At 34.9% G+C, this 23,812-nt stretch overlaps 2 protein-coding genes and 1 pseudogene across 2 annotated transcripts; all 3 read right to left on the reverse strand.

Moving 5' to 3' along the window:
- Positions 1-321: 321 nt before the first annotated feature.
- Positions 322-1,322, reverse strand: LOC132185306 (LEAF RUST 10 DISEASE-RESISTANCE LOCUS RECEPTOR-LIKE PROTEIN KINASE-like 2.5). The gene is made up of 2 exons (XM_059599099.1): positions 515-1,322; positions 322-359 (listed from the first exon to the last, which is right to left on the reverse strand). The coding sequence occupies exons 1-2, from the start codon at positions 1,320-1,322 to the stop codon at positions 322-324; spliced, it is 846 nt and encodes a 281-aa protein (XP_059455082.1).
- A 9,996-nt stretch (positions 1,323-11,318) lies between these two features.
- LOC132185307 (LEAF RUST 10 DISEASE-RESISTANCE LOCUS RECEPTOR-LIKE PROTEIN KINASE-like 2.1) lies at positions 11,319-16,275 on the reverse strand. Its single transcript, XM_059599100.1, has 2 exons — positions 15,483-16,275; positions 11,319-12,445 (listed from the first exon to the last, which is right to left on the reverse strand). The coding sequence occupies exons 1-2, from the start codon at positions 16,273-16,275 to the stop codon at positions 11,319-11,321; spliced, it is 1,920 nt and encodes a 639-aa protein (XP_059455083.1).
- Positions 16,276-21,434: 5,159 nt separating this feature from the next.
- LOC132185308 (LEAF RUST 10 DISEASE-RESISTANCE LOCUS RECEPTOR-LIKE PROTEIN KINASE-like 2.1) lies at positions 21,435-22,497 on the reverse strand (annotated as a pseudogene).
- Positions 22,498-23,812: the final 1,315 nt, after the last annotated feature.

The raw sequence follows: 23,812 nt of genomic DNA on the forward strand, positions 1-23,812 counted from the left end.
TCCGCACTAGATCCAGTTCAACCAAAAAGAACAAAAAAAACAAAAAACGAAAAAAACAAGGAAAAAAGGTTGGCTTGAACATTCCTATCTTTTTCCACTCTTTTGACTGTTTACAAGTTATCGTGTTGACGTGGAACCAATCTATATAAGGCTGTAAGAAACGAGAGCATTCTTCTCCCACCAAGAGCTCGACACCAGTCAAATGAACTTCAGTCCGATTACTGTATATAGAGTTTGCCAAGTTTGACCGGCCAATTGAATTTTTCAAATTAACATAAGGGTAAGGAAGAGGAGCAGTAATTCTAAACTAGCCTCATTAGTTCATGGAAATTTAGTTTGAAAAACAGCAAACAGTTCAACTGAAAAGAGAAAAATAAGTAGACTAATCAGATTGCAGCTGTCATACAATTATCCTATACGTGATTTATTTGTTAAGTTCTATTCATGTGAGCATTAGAAAGAAAAAAAAAAACAATCCAATTAAGAAAGTGAGAAGAGAACAGAGCACACATACCCTGTTTTGGACATGTAAAGGATTGCACTTGATCACGGCAATAGCAGACAAACGCCCGTGTGGAGTTAGAACCGCATACCCCACCAGTTTCCTTACACCCCCTACAGAGATGATCGAATCTATTGTTGTATTCCACCTCAAAACCTTTGTCCATTGCTTGTTGAACTGCCAGGGCTCCACCCTGAGGGTCGTCAAGAAGAGCACTAGCACTACTCCGGAGAATAGGAACATTGATACTGCTGTCGCAATCCCTTACAAGTTGTTCATGTAATTGGACGCTCGAGGGGGATTCGTCTACCAAGTAATAAGAAATATTAATTTTCCCATCACCAACTCCTTGGCTACAATTAAAACTATTTGAGGCTTCAGGTATGTTGTTGTCTTGAAGAACAGGGCAGCCGTAGAATATAGTTATGTTTTGAACGTTCGAACGGTAATCAAACAAAGTTAAATTCAAAGTGGTATTTAGGAGCTTTGGAGGACAAGGGCCATCCCAGAGGTCCGACCTTGCAATGGTAAAAGATCGAGAAGATGTGTTGATGTTTAGCACGCGGAAGTCTAGTGCTTCAAATCCGAGAACTGGGTATTCATTGTTGACGCACGTGAGCTCGTGGTCTTCATCACCGCAATATTGAGGACGGGTGCCTCCCCAGAAAGGGAACGGAATTTTGACGCCTCCACAGGCATAGTTACGGTTGCAGACCACAAAAGGATCATCTTCGTTGCAGTAAGATGGTGGTAGTATTGTTAAGAAGAAGGAGAGGAATAGGATGATGATGATGGAAAAAAGAGAGAGATGGAAATCCATTGTTTCAAAGATCACTGAGAAAAGTAAAGAATGATGAGGTGAGAGATGGGTTTGGAGGTAATGTATAGGACGCAGCAGCAGCATAATGTTGATTATTTGTTTGAACTTTGACGGAGAAAGGTATGATTGTTAGACTTCTCGCATCAGACTTCGTAAGAAAATTTGGCTCATTTATCCAAGGATACAAATTTTCTACTCAGTAGATTGAAAGAAAAATTGTTATGCGTTTTTAAAGATAAGTTAAAATAAGGAAAAATTACATTTACCCTCAAAGTTGACAAAAACATGAATTTTTTAATTTTTTTAAGTTTCATATATAATGCAAGGCTAGGCTATTTTATTTATGAACATGAATTGTTTAATTCTTTTAAGTGTCATATATAGTGCTAGGCTAGGCTATTTTTTTTATGAACATGAATTGTTTAATTCTTTTAAGTGTCATACATAGTGATATTGTTGATGTATAATTGGATTTATTTGTGATAATGGATTATTTGTTATAGTTGATGGGTAGATGGATTATTCGTAAAGAGTAATTTTAGAAAGCCTACTTATGGCCTACTAAGAATGATGTGGCTATTAAAATCATCATTGGGCTTGTGACTGATCATTATTGAATTTTAATCAAAGGTTGATTTTAATAGTCGCGTATTTTTAGTAGGACATAAGTAGGCCTTCTAAAATTACTCTAGATATAAATGGTTAATGGATAGTTGTAGTTGATGGATAGATGGATAGTTAATGTAGTTGTAGTAGATGTGTAACTCATATATCATGTAGTGAAACACCGAAATTTGGGTAAAACGCCCCGAAAAATTTCAAAAATAAATATGGGAAGGAAAAAAGAAAACTTCTGAAATTACACAAAGTGACGTGTCAATTTGGTGACACGTCACCAATGGGTGACGTGTCAAATTACCACGTTACGAAAAAATGTGACATACCAATTTAAAATACGTCACCAATTGGTGACGTGCCAAGATTGGCATGTCGCCTTTAGGACGGTTACGTGTGTAATTTCACACGTCACCAATTAGTGACGTGTGATCAAATCCACACTTCACTAATTTTCGGTATAGACTACAAGTTTTTTTTACGTGTCACCCACGTCGCTATTAACACATGACCACACCATTAGTGACATTTTTTGGCCTAAAAACGCCACTACTGGTAAGTCATTAAAATGCAACATTTTTGTACTGACTCCTTATCACCGACTAAGACTCGCTAGGACACTAGCTAACTAGTATTCTAACTCTATAGAATTTAGAATTGCCTTTACGTGGAACACAAACAAAAGTTCCTTATTGAATTAAAAGACTACTGGGGAAACCCTTCTTATTGGCCTATCGCTTGTAAGTCACAAACGTATCAATCACTATCCCAGTTTATTAATTAATTTTTTTTATCAGATAATATATTCGCACATTTCTTTGTTTTCTCTTCCCAGTTGGGAACTGAAAGGATAATTAAGACTTATAGAATTTGTTTCATTAAACATATTTTTATTGAACAAGTATTTACTAGCTGTAATTTTCCACTTTTGAGCGAATATCCCTACGTAATTTCGTTTCATAAAAAATAAGGAAAATTATTTCTTTTTAAATGAACTACCACTTGGTTACCATATATTTTTATCAACTACTAATTTTACATTAAGACTCCATCAAGCTACCATTTCGTTACCAAAACCTCCATTCTGTCAATCAAGGTCGTTAAGTCGGACAGTCAACCCATCACGTGCATAAACAGTATCTGTGAACAGTGTCGTGAACAGTACGGTTAACCGTCTAACTTAACGACCTTGACTGGTAGAAGGGGGTTCTAATAACAAAAGGGTAATTTGATGGGGTCATAATGTAAAGTTAGTAGTTGATGGAGAAAATGGTCATCGCATGGTAGTAGTTCATAGGAAAAAGAATAATTTTTCCTAAAAATATATTAAAAACTATAGGACATTTTCTCGCAAAACGGTTGGCTTCAACAAAATCCCAATCAACTTATAGAGGAGTGAAAATTCCTAGCGATTTTCTCGGTTTTGACTGTTGACGAGTTATGATGTTGAGGTGGTACACCCCAATCAATTGAAGATAGTGAGAACACCACCCCAATCAATTGAACTTTGGGTTGGCGTTTATAGATGAGTTTGGAGCCAAGTTAGAAGTCGTAGATTTCAACATTAACCTGACAGTTGGTTTGGGAAACAAGCTACGCCTATGTATCGTCTTTTATCTATCCTGAATACGATCAATTAAAAAAGAAGATCCTAGGAATAGGATGATGATGATGGAAGAAAGAGAGAGATTGAAATCCGTTGTTTAGAAGATCAGAGATGGGTTTGGAATTGGAGGAAATGTATAATATATGTTGAATGGTGTGAGAGATGGGCGGCGGGTTTTGTCACATTACCAATTTACATGCTGACCATTTGTTTTTTAACTTTGACTGAGAAAGGTGACATTGATTTGGACCATAAGTCCCCCACTAGAAAGTTCGCAATAAAATGGCCGAAGGTGACGTTACGAAAAACACACCATCGAGGAATTTTGGCCCCTTTCGATTGGAATTTGTGATTTAAATTCTTTTAAGAGAAATGTGAAAAAGGTTGTTTGGTAATATATATATATATATATATATATATATATATAATGGCTTCTTTTTTGGAGAAATAAAAAAAATGATAGGAATGTTTTGCCAAATACACAAAGATCTATCATTTCTAATACTTTGCTAAATTATTATTTGTTTCAAAAGTTTAAATTGATATTATATTAAATTACTACTTGTCTCAAAAGTTTAATAAATAAAATGACAAAGGCCAATGGTCATGCCTCATTTTAATTATTATTATTATTAATATATATAATATATTATAAAATCAGTTATTGGACACTCAATTATTAACTACTTTTGTCAATCCATATAAACAATTAATAACGGCAACTAGCTTAAGTAGTTATCTAATTATTTAGCTGTGATTATTTTCGGTTAAACCGTTAACAATTTTTAACCGTTATTAATGGTTTATTTTTTATTTCAATCCATATATAATTTTTTTTTTTTTTAAAAAAAAAAAAATGCAACAATTACTTACCTTACCACATGCCTAGAGTCGGACCACTCTCGGATTTTTTTTTTTTTTGACATGTCCACACAAGGGAAGGGGGATGGGGGATTCGAACTAGTGACCTCCGCTTCATTAGACGTAGTCCACAGTCGATTGAGCTACCCCTTAGAGACACCACTCCCGGATTTTCATGTTTTAGTCTTATTTAAAAATATATTTAAATCATATATAGAAAGGTTACCAGATTCCAACTAAGACCTGGCCCACCCGAGTTTCAAGCTGGTTCAACTAAGTTCGTCGACCCGGCTCACATAATTCAACCTAGTCCATTGTGTTTTCAGCCTGCTTCGGTCTAGTTTGTGACTTAGGCCACCAATTCAACTCAATCCATAGGGCCTTCAGATCAATCCGAACCATTTCACTACCTGGTTTGAAACTAGTCAACCCAGTCCACGGGTCAACTAAACCCAACCAGGCCCATTGGTCAACGGTCCAATCCATCACCCTTGCCACAAACAACCCCCATTGGCCGGCTACTATCCGACCAGTTGTCAGCCGCCCTTCGCCTTACTCTGGCAAACCTTCACCAACCTTCCACAGTCGCTACCTTTCTATTTTCAACGACCCTCTGACATTCTAGTCACCGCCTCGGGTATGTTAAAGATTAAGTGATTAAATTTATCTTTTCTTATCACCTTAAGTTTTTAGGATAAATGATGTTTTAACATGGTATCAGGTGTTTGAGCCCACACATAAGGGGAAGTGTTAAAGATTAAGTAAGGATGGGCAGATTAACTGTTTACTACCTACTGATTGCGACTCAACCAACATTAATCACCTACCGCCAAAAGTCGGTTGACAATCGGTTAAGAATTTTTTTATCGACGTCGGTTCGGTTCGGTTAATTGGTATAAATATTTTTTGTCGGTTAACCAAATTAGTCGATAATAAATATTTTTTTAGTAGAATGATGATTACGAGAGTATTAGCTAGTTTTTTTAGCAGAACATATTAGTTGGTGGATTCTAAGACCAATTTATTAGTAGAACATATGTATAGTGGATTCTTATTGTGTTAATTAATTTTAGCCTAAAAAAAAATTTGGGCCCTAATTAGAAAAGCCTACAGTTAACCGATTAACCAAATCGATTTTAACCGAAATATCCGTTCAACCCAAACTTTCGAAATAAATCATTATCGAAATGTAATCGGTGAATTAACTGATTTAACCAACAATTTTGGTTAACGGAACCGAAAATAGCTCTACCCAACCGAACCGAACCAATACCCACCCCTAAAATTAAGTGATTAAATTTACTTCTTTCTATCAGTTTAAGCTTACGGAAAAAGTAGTAGTTTAACACAACATTCTTCTATCAAGCTACTCTAGTGGCCCTCCAACGACATCCTACAGTAGTGGGTCGACCACCGCCTCCAACAATCTCTAGCCACTGTCTTTAACATCCTTTCAACCACCTCACCAGTAGCTTCCTTCATTCAGCAGCCTTCGACAAGTTGAGCTCACTTGCCTAACATTACTTGCATCACACTAGATCATTTCCCACAAGCTCACGGTTATATATATTTTAGGAGTATTTTTGTCTTTTCACTTTTTGAGTGAACAAAAATACCCTTATAATATAACTAACTGAATATTATCTAGTTGATATGAAGAGGATACTAATTCCCAGCTAACAAACAACTTTACTTGCAGATCATGATGAGTTTCATTAATGGTTTAGCGCTCATGCCCGAGAGGATCCTAATTCCAAGCTCACAATCAACTTTATTTGTGGATCATGATGAGTTTCATTAATGGTTTAGCGCTCACGCCCATATTTTTAGTGTTGTCCGCACTAGATCCAGTTCGACCAAAAAAAAAAAAAAAAAAGGTTGGCTTAAACATTCCTATCTTTTTCCACTCTTTTGAGTGCTTACAAGTTATGGTGTTGACGTGGAACCAATCTATATAAGGCTGTAAGAGACGAGAGCATTCTTCTCCCCCCCACCAAGAGCTCGACACCAGTCAATTGAACTTCAGTCCGAGCACTGTATATAGAGTTTGCCAAGTTTGACCGGCCAATTGAATTTTTCAAATTAACATAAGGGTAAGGAAGAGGAGCAGTAATTCTAAACTAGCCTCATTAGTTCATGGAAATTTAGTTTGAAAAACAGCAAACAGTTCAACTGAAAGGAGAAAAATAAGTAGACTAATCAGATTGCAGCTGTCATACAATTCCCCTATACGTGATTTATTTGTTAAGTTCTATTCATATGAGCATTAGAAAAAAAAAAAAAACAATCTAACTAAGAAAGTGAGAAGAGAACAGAGCACACATACCCTGTTTTGGACATGTAAAGGATTGCACTTGATCACGGCAAAAGCATACAAACGCTCGCGTGGAGTTAGAACCGCATACCCCCCCAGTTTCCTTACACCCCCTACAGAGATTATCGAATCTATTGTTGTATTCCACCTCAAAACCTTTATCCATTGCTTGTTGAACTGCCGGGGCTCCACCCTGAGGGTCTTCAAGAAGAGCTCTAGCACTACTCCGGAGAATCGGAACATTGATACTGCTGTCGCAATCCCTTACAAGTTGTTCATGTAATTGGACGCTCGAGGGGGATTCGTCTACCAAGTAATAAGAAATATTAATTTTCCCATCACTAACTCCTTGGCTGCAATTAAATCTATTTGGGATGTCTTGAAGAACAGGACAGCCGTAGAATATAGTTATGTTTTGAACGTTCGAACGGTAATCAAACAAAGTTAAATTCAAAGAGGTATTTAGGAGCTTTGGAGCACAAGGGCCATCCCAGAGGTCCGACCTTGCAATGGTAAAGCTCCGAGAAGATGTGTTGATGTTTAGCACGCGGAAGTCTAGTGCGTCAAATCCGAGAACTGGGTATTCATTGTTGGCGCACGTGAGCTCGTGGTCTTCATCGCCGCAATATTCAGGTCGGGTACCTCCCCAGAAAGGGAACGGAATGTTGACGCCTCCACAGGCATAGTTACGGTTGCACACCACAAAAGGATCATCTTCGTTGCAGTAAGATGGCGGTAGTATTGTGAAGAAGAAGGAGAGGAATAGGATGATGATGAGGATGGAAGAAAGAGAGAGATTGAAATCCATTGTTTCAAAAATCACTGAGAAAAATTAAAGAATGATGAGGTGAGAGATGGGTTTGGAGGTAATGTATAGGACGCAGCAGCAGCATAATGTTGATTATTTGTTTGAACTTTGACGGAGAAAGGTATGATTGTTAGACTTCTCGCATCAGACTTCGTAAGAAAATTTGGCTCATTTATCCAAGGATACAAATTTTTTACTCAGTAGATTGTAAGAATTTCTTTAATTCAGTTCCTAAAATTGTTATGCGTTTTTAAAGATATGTTAAAATAAATCTGGTTTTTATATGCTAAATTACACGTAACACTTTTAAAAACTGAATTAAACAACAATTTATTAAAAAAAAAAAAAAATCTGTCATTTATTAATGAACTTAGTCTGAGTCAAGTCTATCCAAAACCGAACCCAACCTTATTGATGAGGGGCACTATTTTTATATCGGTCTTAGAATCATGGAAATTAATTTACCTTTTGAAGATAGCATTAGTGCGGAGGAGGTCTCGAATGAATAGTTCAATCGATTAGAAATCACGCCTTATAAAGCAGAGATTGTTAATTCAAATCCCCTTCTTCACTTTTCTTCTCCTGGTTCATACATGTAAAAAAAAAAAAATTATTGCGGAGGAGAATCGTCAAAAGTCTTGGTGGAAATCTTGTGGTTGGTTACTGAGAAGAACCCATATGACTCCTCTACTCAGTACAGCCAATAAAGCTATGGTTCTGGAATCAGAAGTATCAACGAAACGTCCAAAGGGTCCAATTATCGCTTTCAAGCCTATCATCCCTTGGAGCCATATTTTTCTAGTCCTACCGGACCTACCCAGAGGAGGTGGAAAAATTAAAAGGCAAGGTCCTACTCCTTAATTGAGAGAAAATAAAAAGAAATGGAAGAATGCGTCGCACATCAGGGGCGGCCTACTCTCATTGGAGAAGACGAATTTTGTAAATGGAATGGCTACGCTAATAATTACAAAAATAGGAGTACACTACAATTTTTTAAACATTAGAATCAAAATTAAAAGAGAAGTCCAATTTCATAAGAGTAAAAATGTATTTTTTTCAAAAGAAGGATGACAGGGACTAACTATTTTGTCCAACTTTGAGCCAACTTTTGCCTTATTTTTTAATTTAAAAAAATAAAATAAAAATAAAAAATGAAAAAAATGTGTGAAGCAACAATATTTTTTTTGGTCCTTCTTTTATTTGATATTTAAAAAAAATAATAAAAAATGTCTTTTTCTTGGTCCTTCAATTTTTAACACGTCACCTTTTGGTGACGTGTCAAACTTGACACGTCACAAAAGTTTTGGTGACTTGTGAATAAAATGGCATGTCACCACTTTAGTGACGTGTCAATTTTCAGCACGTCACTAAAGTTTTTTTTTTTTTTTTAAAAAAAATATATTAAAATAATAATAATAACTTTTTTCCCATTTTTTTTTTCAATAACTTCATTATAAAAAAAATAATAATAATAACCAAAAAAAAAAAAAAAATTAATCAGAGTTTCAAATCCCAAATCCTCATACCTACAAATTTTGGATCATCAATACCAATTACACAACTCTCAGGAAAACAAAAGTGTTGAAAATAACAAAATGCTTTTTGACGTCATGACATTAGATATAAGAAAAACTATAATAATCATGATTATTGGGGGCTTGCAGTGCTTCGGAGTTCATCTCTAACAAGCCTCGCTTCTCCTTCCTGCATCACAGTTCCCACTTTCATTCAATTCAACTGTTTTTGCCTTCTAAAGCATAATATATATATATATATATATAGAATTAAGTATGACCGAGAATTTGTTTTGTCTTTTTTTTTATATTCCGACCAATTCAGGAGACCCAAACAGATCGAGCATAAAGACCAAATATTTCCTATTTGTGAACAAACAAATAGATCAAACCAACTTTCACAAAAAATATCCCATAAGCTCAATAACACTATCAAACAACGTCAAAAGCAGCAAACCCAATCCATAGAAGAACACAAGCTCAAATAAATTTACTATAAGAAAGACCTAATTGACCGGCAATATTGGAGCTTTAATCAATGGAATGGCCAGAGTGGGGCAGAGAATCAAGCAAAAATCAATGCATAAAATGAGAAAATTGGAGAGGGTGGAAGGGAGAGAAACCCAAGAGAGTGAAAGAGAACAAAAATCGACAATAGATCGAGGAGATTCACACCTTTAAGCAAGCCCACACGTTTTTAGGTACTCCAGCAGCGGAGGGTTGTTGTTCGGCGGTGACGTTCGGCAGAGGAGAGAGCGAGAGAGACCGCCGGAGAGGGAGAGGCAATGACGGAGAGGGAGAGACTGAGTTGAAGAACAGAAGAAAGGATGACGCCGTGCTGGGAGAAGAAGGGATCGAGGAAGAAAAAAAGATCGAAAAGCATCACGCGCGTGCGGCGTGTGCCCATGAATCCATTGGTGACGTGTGGGGGAATTAGCACGTGACGTGCTACAGTGGCGTCACAATATTAGACTAATTTAAATTTTTAATTTTTCCTAATAAACAGAATATTACAATTTTTATTAGTTAGTGACCTGCAAACATTTGACGCGTCACTAATGAAATTTTTTAAAAAATTAAAATTCATTTATTGACGTGTGAATGTTCACACGTCACTAAATTAGCACGTGACATGCTACAGTGGCGTCACCAAATTAGACTAATTTAAATTTTTAATTTTTCCTAACAAACAGAATATTACAATTTTTATTAGTTAGTGATGTGCCAACATTTGACGTGTCACTAATGAAATTTTTTAAAAAATTAAAATTCATTTATTGACGTGTGAATGTTCACACGTCGAGCTTCCAACGCCTCCTTCGCTTCGGTGTCCAACAAGCATGCGATTGGCTTTTCTTTCGGCTGCTGACTTCCGCCTAGTGTGCTCCTTTTTTTGTTTTTTCGGTTATTTTGTTTTTCCTTGTATTTTGGTTATATTGTGTTGTATTGTCTTGCTTTTTTTTTTTTTTTCATTTTCCTCTATTTTGCTTGTATTTCATGCTGCTTGTAATAAGGCTCTATCCTATCTTGATCTGCTCGCCTTATGATTTGGTCAAGACCCTTAGGGTTGTGGATGTGAACGGTATTCTAGCCTTCAGGTCTATGAGAATGAGTGTCGTCATGGAGTTTTTTTTAATCTTAGGGTCGAATAATAAGAGCTATCTATGCATTGAATTGTCTGCCTAGAGCAGATCTGCTGTTACAACTAAAGATTAGCTATGGGTTAGCGGATGTTTGGTGTCATAGTTTGGACTTCAATATAAGATCTGTTTGTTATTGCCCTCTATGATATGTAATCTTTTAGCTTCGGCTTGGATTTTGATTGTAAGAACTTTTATGCTCTTCACTTTTCTATAAATGAGATCAGATTGATTTTTCAAAAAAAAACTTATATTTCCTATGCGTTCCTATCAATTCGCAAAGCAACAAACCTTACGTTTTGGTAATTTTTGGAGATTCTGAAATGAGTTCCTATATATATCGGTTAAACTAAGCTTCATAAAAAAGCTTCAATACTCACTTTGGTGTTTCATGTTTGTGTAATCAACTAAAATTATGGTAAATTTTAAGTGCTTTTGATATTGTATAGGGCTTTCCTATTAGTTTTAATTTATTATACAATCATTTAGTACAACTACTTACATGAAAGTCTGTAGCAAATTAACAAGACTCACATCATTGTAAATTTAGGCTGAAAGCTATAACGACATATATTATGATATAGCCTAGCTTAGCAATCAAATGTAGTTGTCTTTAATAGTAAATGCGCATATTAGCATCAAAGAATCACCTGCGATGTCTCTGTTGTAGTTGAAAGATCTGCCGGTGATCTTGGTGGGGAAGAGAAGAAAGGCTTGGGTGGGATTTGTAAGGAATCGAGGCTTCCTTCTAGCATGTTCACAACTTTACTCATTGGTGGTCGGTTTAAGGGGTCAGTTTGTATGCACCACAAACTCACTATTATCATCTTCCTTGCTCTTTCTTGATCCTCTTCATTCATAACGCCCTCCAATCCAAGTTCTTCATCTAGTTCAAGACGCTTGTAAATCCAATGTGGAAAAAATAATTCACTACTATGATCAACCCTGATATCAATATTCTTTCTCCCCCCAACCATTTCTAAAACCATCATTCCGTAGCTATAAACATCTGACTTATGAGAAACCCCCCCAATATTTCTACAAACTAGTTCTGGAGCTACATATCCTATAGTTCCTCTTGCACCCAACATGGATATGATACTCTCTTCCTTTGAGCATATTTTTGCAAGGCCAAAATCAGAAATTTTTGGGCAAAAATTCTCATCCAAAAGAATGTTATGAGGTTTTATGTCAAAATGCAAGATTCGTGTATTGCAACCTCTATGTAAGTACTCTAGTCCACGAGCAATGCCAAGTGCAATCTTGTATATAGTCTCCCATTCCAAGTGACAATTAGCCTTGGAGCGATTTTCTTTGTATATGAACTTCTCGAGAGAGCCGTTAGGCATAAACTCATAGATAAGAGTTCTTTTAGAACCCTCAAAGCAAAAACCCATAAGAGTGACAATGTTGACATGCGAGGTCCTACTAATGCTTGCAACCTCGTTAATGAATTCCTCTCCATTACCTTTTGATTCTTTCAAAACCTTCACTGCCACAAGAGAACCATCTTGTAACTTTCCCTTGTAGACACCACCAAAGCCCCCTTCACCTAATTTATCTATGAAGAAGTTGGTCATTTTCTTGATATCTGAATAATTGTATCTTCTAATGGCAAGAGGTTCATTGTTTCTTAAAAAGGCCTCGACACTTTTGTGGGTTTCACTTTCCTTCTTCCAAAAACAAATAATTTTATTTGATGAGAGCTTTCTCTTGAAGCAGCATATTGTAACCATCAAAACTCCAATTCCAGCTGATAAAGTGACTGTAATCAATTAATAGAAAATTATAAAATTACGTGGTGCATAAACCAAAGTAATTCAAAATAGATATTAAGGGTGTTCTGAACCTTGATAAAATCACATATTCTTGCCTTGGCACCAACTAATAAAGAAGAAGAAAATTATAAGGATGATCTATTGCAAGAGCATAATAAGAGAGTAACTTTTGATTGATACGCTGGCAGTGGACCTACGAGGAAAATCATAAATTATGAAAATTTATCTATTGCAAGTCGTAGGGACAAAAAAACAAAAAAATAAAAAAATAAAAAAAATCATAAGACGGCTCAATATAAGTTAAAAGCTGAGTCAAAAGGTTAATATAAGAGAGTTTTAATTTTAATATAGAAATATAATAATTCTTTTATTGCATTAAATAATACTTCAAGTTGGTGCCAATGCAGTGCTATCATTGCATGAAATAATACTCAAGGATTTGATAAATAGCCACACCCCACGGAAGGGGTGAAAAGGGAGCTGCTATTTATGTGTTGAAGAAATGATAGATCATCTCATATGCAATCATTCATATAAGCTATTCAAGCAAGCACCTTAACATCAATATCAACAAGAAATTCAGTTGAAGAGTATCTTACCTAATACTATTACCATTACTTTCCAGCTGCGCTTACCTGCATCATTGTGAAGTTGTAGAGAAATATTAGTTTTAGTTGAAATAATAAAACATTTAACTAAAAGACGAACATATATAGCCAAATTGACATGCTTTTGTGTGATTATACATGTGTGAGGATGAGTGATTAATATAGCACGATTGCGTCTAAACACATAGGCCTAAACTTTTGTGTTGAGTGCTGTCTCAACATGTTATAATATGAGTTTCTAAAAAAACACTCCTCGAAATATCAATTTCCTTAACAAGTGGTATCAGAACTGATGGAACAATGACAAAAGTGTGTGACTTGGGCAAAACCGACATAGCTTACAACCACACATGAGGAGGAGATTGTTGAGTATACATGTGTGAGTATAACATTGGAAAGTCGTAAGAAGTGTAAGTGATTAATATAGCATAGTTGGGTCCAAACTGATAAGGTAAAGCTTTTTGGGTTGAGTGCTATTTCAACATACTATATTATTGACTCACTAAAATACTGTCAAAAGTATGAATCTCCTTAATAGATCGAAATCTCAATGGTATTTAACAAAGATTGTGAAGATAACTCCACATATATCTAATAGACGAAAGTTAATTCTACTCCAAATAACCTAAAGGGAGCTTAATGTAAATCAGCTACACTAGTACTGGCATTGTGAAACATTCTCAAGTAGTAGCATTCTCTTAGCAGTCAAAAGACAATGACAATGCTACTAATTGAGAATGCAAAGTAGCATTTATTTTGTTGTCTAGTAAAAGACGTTTATTTATAAAAAATAAAAAGTAAAAAGGGAAAAAGAAAATATAGGGCCAATTTATATTTTATGACTAGATTAAGTTTTCTTGGTATATAAGGTGAAGAAAAGACTTACAACTTACCAATGGGCCAGAATAACATACTATTTTCGAAAATCACGATCTCATACTATTTTAAGATATATAGAATTTGTTTCATAAGATAATTTAACATAATTTTATGGAACAAGTATTTAGGGAGTGTTTGGCAAACCCTTTTCCACCATTTTCCCTTTGTTATTGTTGCTCACGTCAGCAGGCAAACATGTTCGTCTATCTCCTTCATTTTTCAAATACTCAAAGAATCTAGTTGCAGATTAGTTTGCACATTGCGGCGTAAGTCCAGACTCATCTCTCTAATTCAAAATTTTTTCTAATGGGTAGGGCCAAATAAGTTTACAATCAAAATATACCTTTTAAAATAAATTCTTACGGATTTGGGGGGGCCTTGGCCTATACTGGCCACCCCTAGCTCGAATTGACGTGAAAAAAAAAAAAGGGTAAAAAAGTTTAGTATGAAAAAGTATATATATATATATGTACATATATTGTCAGGATTTTTTAATTTGAATAGTAGTAAAAAGTAAATTATGAGATATAAAAAATAAAAATGCGAGAATATTTTTATTTTGATTTTTTTTTGAGAAAATAAAGTGTTTATAATAGTGTTGAAGGGAGGAAAATGAGTTGCCAAACAGTTGTTATTAGCTTATTAATTTTTAGTTTGATCTAAGACCCGTCATACTAAGTGTGTGCATTTTAATTGTAATTTTTGACCCGAACTAGAGAACAAATATCCTTACATAATTTGGGTTGGCTTCAACAAACTCCCAATCAATATTATATATATAGAGGCGTGAAAATTCGTAGTGATTTCCTCGGTTTTGACTATTGACAAGTTATGGTGTTGACGTGGTTAAGCAACCTATCTCAGATAGTGAGAGCATTCTTCTAAATTAATTGAACTTTGGGTTGGCGTTCACCAGAGTCGTCTGATTAGTGTACATATATAGATCAGTTTGCAGCCAAGTTTGACAGGTCAATTGAACTTGCAACCTTTTTAATTTACACAATATTAAGGAAATTAGATAATTAAGGGGAGAAATTACACTATTCAGAAAATTCATCTCTCGCTTTTCGGGTGATGTGGGATAAGCCCTAGTGTCATTGTTAGTCCAGTTTATAAACCATCTTTGATGCATATTTAGCTCTATTGTTATTTCTCCCATTATCTTTTATCTATCCTGTACTGTAGGATCAATTAATGAATGTTTGGTAGAATATATGCCATGGTAGTAAATTAATTATCTTTTTAACTGGTGCAAGGCTAGAACGTCATTAATTAATTCAACCCAAATTAGTTGAAACTAGGAAACAGGTAAAGTGAAAAGAGAAAAATAAGTGGGCTAATGTTGAGATTGCAGCAGCTGTCACACAATTATCCTATTTTTGAAGTTGTATTGATATGAGCATTAGAAAAAACATAAATCAATTGTCCTTCGTCTTCCAAATTGAATGAACAACATCACATGCATATATATATGGTTCAGCCTAGCTAAGCCATCCAATTAAGAAAGTGAGAAGAGAAGAGAACAGAGCATGCTTACTGGGCTTTGGACACATATAAGGTTGCACTTCGTCACGGCAATAGCAGACAAACGCCCCCGTGGAGTTGGAACCGCATACCCCACCTGAATCCTTACACACCCCACAGACACTCGCCAATCCATTGTTGTAATCCACCTCAAAACCTTCATCCATTGCCTTTTCAACAGCCGGGGCTCCACCCCGAGTGTCTTCAAGAAGAGCAAGAGCACTACTCCGGAGAATCGGAACCATGATATTGTTGTCGCACCTATTAAATTGTGGATATAATTGGCGGCTCCAGGGATGTTCGTCTACCAAGTAATAAGCATATATGTTCCCATCACTAACTCCATGGCTGCAATTAAATCTATATGGGATGTCTGGAACATCAGGGCAGCCGTAGAATATAGTTATGTTTTGATCGGTTGAAGCGTAGTCAAACAAATCGTAATTCAAGATGGTATCTTGGTACTTTGGAGCACAAGGATCAACCAAGAGGTCCGACCTTGCAATGGTAAAGGTTGGAGAAGATGTGTTGATGTTTAGCACGCGGAAGTCTAGACCTTCAAATCCCATAACCGGGTATTGATCAGTTTCGAGGCATGTGAGCTCGTGCCCTGGATGACCGCAATAATCAGGTCGGGTACCTCCCCAGAAAGGGAACGTAATGTTGACGCCACCACAGGCATGCGTACGGTTGCAGACCTCAAAAGGATCATCTTCGACGTCGCAGTAAGACGGCGGCAGTATTGTTAAGAAGAAGGAGAGGAATAGGATGATGATGATGGAAGAAAGAGAGAGATTGAAATCCATTGTTTAGAAGACCAAGTGATCAGAGATGGGTTTGGAGGCAATATTGTATAATATATGTTGAATGGTGTAAGAGATGGGCGGGTTTTGTCACATTACCAATTTAGATGCTGACCATTTGTTTTTTAACTTTGACTGAGAAAGGTGACATTGACTTGGACCATAAGTCCCCCACTGGAAAGTTCGCAATAAAATGGCCGAAGGTGAGGTTACGAAAAACACACTAGCGTCCAATCCAGGAATTTTGGCCCCTTTCGAATTTTTTTTTTTAATATTAATAAAAAATGATTTATGTGATTTAAATTTTTTGTAAGAGAAATGTGAAAAGGGTTTTTTGGTAATAATAAAAAAAATTAAATATTTAAAAAAAAAAGATATTGGCTTATGTTTTTGGAGAAATAAAAAGATGAGAGGAATGTTTTGCCATGTACACTTTTCTCACCTCACGTGTACGCTCAAATTTTTTTTTGGTGAGACTCAACACTTGAAATATTTTAAATAAATGAGTGAATAATAGAGTCAATATTTTAATTCAAGACATTTGGTTCTGATATCATGAAAAAAGAAAATAATATTGAAATAAAAATAAAATAGAGACAAATGATTTTTGCTTAAACTTTTGAGATAAATGGTGATTTAACATTTTTATTAAAACGGCAAGGGCCAGTGGCCCTAACACATTTTAATTATTATTATTATTAATATATATAATATATTATAAAATCGGTTATTGGATACTCAATTATTAACTGCTTTTGTCAATCTGTATAAACAATAACCGCAACTAGCTTAAGTGATTATCTAATTATTTAGCTGTGATTATTTTCGGTTAAACCGTTAACAATTTTTAACGGTTATTAGCGGTTTATTTTTTATTTCAATCACCATATAATTTTATTTTTTTTTTATTTTTTTTAAAAAAAGCGACAATTATTTACCTTACCACATGCCTAGAGTGAGACCACTCCCGGATTTTCATGTTTTAGGCATCGTTTGGTTTGCGGATTGTCTATTCCATTGAAAAAAGATTAGCTACCACTGGGATTAACTATCACTGGGAATAGATTAGCTAGTCTTATTCTTTTGTTTGGTTGTAACGCTGGAATAGACTACCTAATCTTATTCTTTCGTTTGATACAATGCAATCTGTTGGTTAATGGAATCGTATTGTGATCTTATTTCCTAAAATACCTTTATAATATAAATACAATTTATATTATTAAGGACTTTCATTTTTTTCTTTTTTTGAAACATAAACAACTTTACTATAATTTTTTTTTTTTTTTAGTTATGTCATGTATGTGGTTTTTTGTTTTTTTAAACAATTACGCAACAAATATATATACACGCTTGAAAACAGGTTGTACGCTTGAAACCTGTGTTCAAGCGTGTGTGTGTGTGTGTGTGTATATATATAATTGAATTAAAAATCAAATTGAGAAAGTATAGAGAAAGAGAGATGGAGAAACAGAATAAAAAAAATAAAAAAATAAACCCTAAATAAAATCAAAGAGAAACGATACAGAGAATCAAAAGAAATAAAAAATAATAATAATAATAATAATAAAAAAATAAATAAATAAAATAAAAACTGAGAAACAATACAGAGAAGAAAAAAAAATCCAAGAAACAGAGAGAATGAAATAACCAAGAAACAAAGAAAAAAAATCGAAGAGAAGAGCGGGGGAGAGAGATACCTTGCACAGAGAAGAGAGATCGTTGCTCTTTGAGAGATGGAGATTGTTTTGCAAAGTCTCTTTGAGAGACGTGGGTGCTAAAAGGGTGGGGTTGTTATGGGCAATTTATACGATAATTTTAATCCCACAGGAAATGATTAGTTAAGCCACTCGTTTTTCAGTGGCATAGCTAACACTGTGTGTATAGGATTAGTAATCCCATGGGAATAGACTATTCCCAGGAATAGAGTGTTACCAAATAAAGGATTAGGTATACCTAGTGTTAGCTAATCCAATCCAAGGGTCTAATCCGAGAACCAAACGGGGCCTTAGTCTTATTTAAATGATATATAGAAAGGAAAATGGAGCTTTTTCTTTGCTCTACCATTTATCCACGCGGCCCAAATCCGTTTCAAGCCTATCACCGCTTCGACCCATATTATTCTAATACTACCCATTTGACAAGTCGAGTCCAGGCCTGCCCAGAGGAGTTGAAAAAAGAAAACATGAGAGCACTCTTAACTCAATCATGCAAGCAAATTTGCCGTCGATTTTCACAAAAAACCAATCTCTTGAGAAACTATTTCCTTTATAAACCTTTTACTTTGAAAAAAAAATTTAAAAAAAAAAATCTCTTGAGAAAGTCCCATATGAGAAGAAAACGCTTAAATGTTTTAGTCACCTTCAAGGATAAATTGTTGATAGTTATGTTGAAGGGCTAATTTTGCAGCAAAAAGAGCTGCAAGTGCTTCACCATCATTTACGTACGTCACAAGCAAGACCCAAAGTGGCTTCAACGAAGCGAATGAACCCATCAGAGGAAGTAGCTATTGCTGCTAAGGTTGAGAGAGAATTTCTAATGCTTCCATCAAAGTTTACTTAATTTGATTTAGGGGGAATTGTTTTGAGAGAAGCAGAACATTGGGGGAGGAGTTGCTATGGATGATTGAGTTTTTAGTCTGCCAAATTTTGGTCAAGAATAAGGGAAGCAAAAATTTGGAAGTGGTGTTTGCAATTGGCCTCTATGTTGAGTGAAAAGTGGTGCTCTGCCACCTTGTGTTACGATCTGTTATCTACAATTTGTGGTGCACTAGAAATGAAATAAAACACTTTGGTCAACCCATTTCTGAGGAACAAATTTTGAGGAAAGTTCTCTGGGAAGTGAGAACAAGAATTGCTGGGAAGGGGAAGTTTCCTAAAACCAAAGAGAATTTGGTTTTAATTGCTCTGTGGAATTTACCTGCAGATTTATTCTTGTAATAGCTGCAATGTGTTAGAATATATTTGAATGACCTTAAAGTTATGGCTTTGATTATGATTGATGAAGATTAGATTAGCCTAATTTAGGGATTTGATTATGATTTGATCACCCTAAATTAGGAGATTTGATTAATATTACATTTATGTGTAAGCTCTATAAATAAAGCATTCTGTATTGTAAACAATTCATTAAATAAAAACATATGTAGTCCATAGGGCTTTATTTGTGGATATAGGTCATAGACCGAACCACGTAAAAATCTTTTGTCTCTTTTATTTTAATTCCGCTATTATTTTATTTTTTCATTTGATTATGAATTTCTTCATGGTATCAGAGCCACCGGCTTACGCCAGTATTGATCCAAATGGTCCTGTGAATTTTATTTTGGTTTATTATATTGTCTTGTTCTTGATAGTCAATATTTTGCAAATCTCTTCGCCATAAATCTTGCATCATATTTGACGGAAAAAAAAAATGGAGGTTTCCTCCGTGTGTTTTCACAGCCTTGGTCGTGATCACCCTAAATTAGGCTAATCTAATCTTCATCAATCATAATCAAAGCCATAACTTTATGATCATTCAAATATATTCAAACACAATGCTAGTGTGGTTTGTAGTTAGGCCCTTGTGAGGGCTTCTTTGTTTGTGAGGCTTGGTGGTTTTTCGTAGTTTGGTTTTTTGTTTGCTGTCTGTATTTTCATCTTCAGACTGTTTTCTGGTTTTAGTTGGTTGGGGTAGGCCTCTGTGAGGTCGAGTTTTCAGCCTTTTGGAAAAAGGCTTGTATTTGATGTTACTTTGTTGATTGGTTTGTTTGCTAATAAAGTCTCTTATTCATTTAAAAAAATAAAAAATAAAAGTCTAATAATAAATTTAATCCAATCAATTATAGAAAGATCTTCAGAACTCAAAGTGTCCAAAGACCAATGGGATATACAATCCTTCTCGAGATGGGGGTTTGGGTAGGAGGAGTGTATGAGGTTTTAAGTGAAGAAAATGGATCCAAAAAACAAAGTTAAGAAAAAAAATTATACATAAAAAACAAAAGAAAGCATAAATAAAAGTATTTCTTCCAAAAAAGGAGGAGAAAAGAGATGGTCTTCTCCCTTTTCCTCTCCCAAAAAACAGACCCACCAGGCCAATAGATAGAGTCGAGTGGATTTGTGAGTTCAGAGTGACTTCGAATTATTCCTCAAAAAAAATGCCTTTGGTATATCCCATTTGGATGATGCCATTGGCCTTTAGAAGTGATGGACAAACATTGAAGTCCAACCAACCCAACCCAGAGTTGGGGTCTATATTCTAACTTCATCAACTCAACATACGCCATCCAATCTCCTTTTTTCTCTTTTGTTTTCCTCTTTTTGTGTCCCATTTTTGTTACACGACTTGACCTTAAATTCTGCCTAAAGCAGGGCATCAAACCTCTTGCTGCTTGCCACTCAAATAATTGCCCCCTACTTAGATCATCTCCGGTAAAAGTAGGCAAAATAGTTACTGAAAAGTATAAATTTTTATCTTAACTATATATATACTCAGATTCTTTAGTTTCTTTAAAAATTATTTTGTGTGGGAGAGACTACGAAAGAAAGATGAGGAGAGAGATAGAGTAAAAGAAAGAAAGTGAGAGAGAGAGAAAAAAAAAATAATAAACAATGTTTATAGTGTGAATAATGAATATGTTAGTCAACCTATTTACTATTTACACCAGATGAAAAAAAAAAAAAAAGAAGTTAAGTTACATATTCGGCTGAAAACGAAAAGGCACTCATAATAGTCAAATTTGACTATCATTAGAAATTTGACTATTCTTTTGAAAATGCTCTGAGTAGGACCTTCCAGTACTTAAAAGTGCATTTAGTCTCACGATTTCGCATATTAAACATATATTTTTACACAAAATCGTAAAAATTGTCTTGTTTTAAGTGTAAACTTTTTTTAAAAAAATAGCGGTTTGAATGCAAATTGTGTATTTTTCAAATGCACAATTTCAAAATCCGAATAACAGTTTTACCAATGTTTAACTTAAATTTGATATCGTTATTTTTTAAAATTATATATTTTGAAACTACTAAACGAAAAGAACACTTCAACTTGGGTTACTAAAAAAGTACTATAAAGTTTTCATGGATTTTCTTAAATCAAATCAAATTATTAATTTTACTACTGCTAAAGCAAATCCCTTCAAATTTGTTAGTGAATATTCCATAAGAGATCTTATAGATATCTTAAATTTTTAATATAACAGTAAAAGCAAACAAATGTTTTATAACTAAGCTATACTTGGGTGGGATTTGTATGGAATCGAGGCTTCCTTCTAGCATATTCACAACTTTACTCATTGGTGGTCAATTTGAGGGGTCCGTCTGTATGCACCACAAATTCACTGTTACCATCTTCCTGGCTCTTTCTTGATCCTCTTCATTCATAAGGCCCTCCAATCCTAGTTCTTCATCTAGTTCAAGACGCTTGTAAATCCAATGTGGAAAAAACAATTCACTACTACGATCAACCCCGATATCAATATTCTTTCTCCCCCCAACCATTTCTGATACTTCCTCTTGCACCCAACATGGATATGATACTCTCTTCCTTAGAGAATACTTTTGCAAGGCCAAAATCAGAAATTTTTGGGCAAAAATTCTCATCCAAAAGAATGTTATGAGGTTTTATGTCAAAATGCAAGATTCGTGTATTGGAACCTCTATGTAAGTACTCTAGTCCACGAGCAATGCCAAGTGCAATCTTGTATATAGTCTCCCATTCCAAGTGACAATTAGCCTTGGAGTGATTTTCTTTGTATATGAACTTCTCGAGAGATCCGTCAGGCTTAAACTCATAGATAAGAGTTCTTTTAGTACCCTCAAAGCAAAAGCCCATAAGAGTGACAATATTGACATGAGAGGTCCTACCAATGCTTGCAACCTCGTTAATGAATTCTTCTCCATTACCTTTTGATTCTTTCAAAACCTTCACTGCCATAAGAGAACCATCTTGCAACTTTCCCTTGTAGACACTACCAAAGCCCCCTTCGCCTAATATATCTCTAAAGAAGTTGGTCATTTTCTTGATATCTGAATAACTGTATCTTCTAATGGCAAGAGGTCCATTGTTCCTTAAAAAGGCCTATACACTCTTGTGGGTTTGACTTTCCTTCTTCCAAAAACAAATAAGTTTACTTGATGAGAACTTTTTTCTTGAAGTAGCATATTGTAACCATCAAAACTCCTATTCCAGCTGATAAAGTGACTATAATGAAATAACCATGCTTTCAAAGACTATGTCATCCATCTCCCGGGTACACTCTTTCCTTTATATAGACACATTGGGGACAATGTGTCATTTAAGTTTGGGGGTATGGGCACACATGTTGTTCACACACTTTGTCCCAATTTCATGTTATTTGTTTAGTGTGCTTATTTGTTTATTTGAAAGAAAAAAAAAAAAATTATGCATGTTCATGTTTGCCCTAAAATTTTAAGTTGATCTAAAAAGAATTATGGCTTAAATTCATCAGTGAACTTAAAATTTTGAACACATGATCTGATGAGTGAATCTATTAGTTTGGTTACTTGTTTAGGACAGTTGAAAAATCACATGTTTGATCTGATCACACAAGCACATTAGCACTTAATTTGTGAGGTATGACATGATGTCTGATATGTGTGCTTCTGTATCTTGAGTGAAATTGGATGGCTTATTAGATGAACACTGTGGCATATACATAAAATATATATATATATATATATAAATGAAATAAATGATCATTAATGGGCTTTTCACTGAGTATCTAGACCTCTTACCTCAAAGCATTAAGTGTTCACGCCAAAATGTGAAAATTTTGGATTTGATCAATGTTATTGTTAGTTTGGTTTTGTAGCCTTTTTGATTCGAGTTAATAGATTCTTAGGGGTATCTCTACACCTAATGCCCTAAAACCATCTGGTTTGGGAGTCATTGACTTAACACTCGTTACATGGGTCAATTAGAAAGCTTAAAGGAATAAAACATTGCACAACCTGACCAAAAAAAAAAAAAAAAAAGAGAAAAGAAGAAAATGAAATATGACATTGTTGTTCATTCTAATAGGGATTCTAGTGAATTTTGAGATATGGAGACATTACATATTTGAAAGATTTAGAAGCCTCATAATTTTGTGCTAATTCACCTTACATTGTTTTCAAACTTGTGGTGTTCAAGCATGTCCTTTGTAAGTAATTGAACTTTGAGAATCTAATCCATTGTGAAGATGGAGTTCATCTTTTTAAGCTTGCTTATGAATGAAAATCACGATCTTGAAGTGATACTTAATTTTTGGGGATAACATGAACTGTGCATGATGTTTGTGGGTAACATTTCTAAAAAACCCTCATGAGACTTCACTCGTCCTCTAGGGAATTCCTAGAGGTTTAAAAGGCTTGTTGCATATGCTAAATGCAATCGTACATTCCACGAAAGATGGATTTATCTTTTTGTTCTCTATTTTTCATTTTTTTGTTTTTGTTTTTAGTTTTGTATTGTTAAGGGACTAGTAATATGTAAGTTTGGGGGTGTGTTAAGTGCTAAAATATTCATATTTTCAGTCCTTAACTACTTACATGTTTTA

This window comes from Corylus avellana, chromosome ca6 (assembly GCF_901000735.1).
Source record: "Corylus avellana chromosome ca6, CavTom2PMs-1.0".
NCBI lineage: Eukaryota > Viridiplantae > Streptophyta > Magnoliopsida > Fagales > Betulaceae > Corylus > Corylus avellana.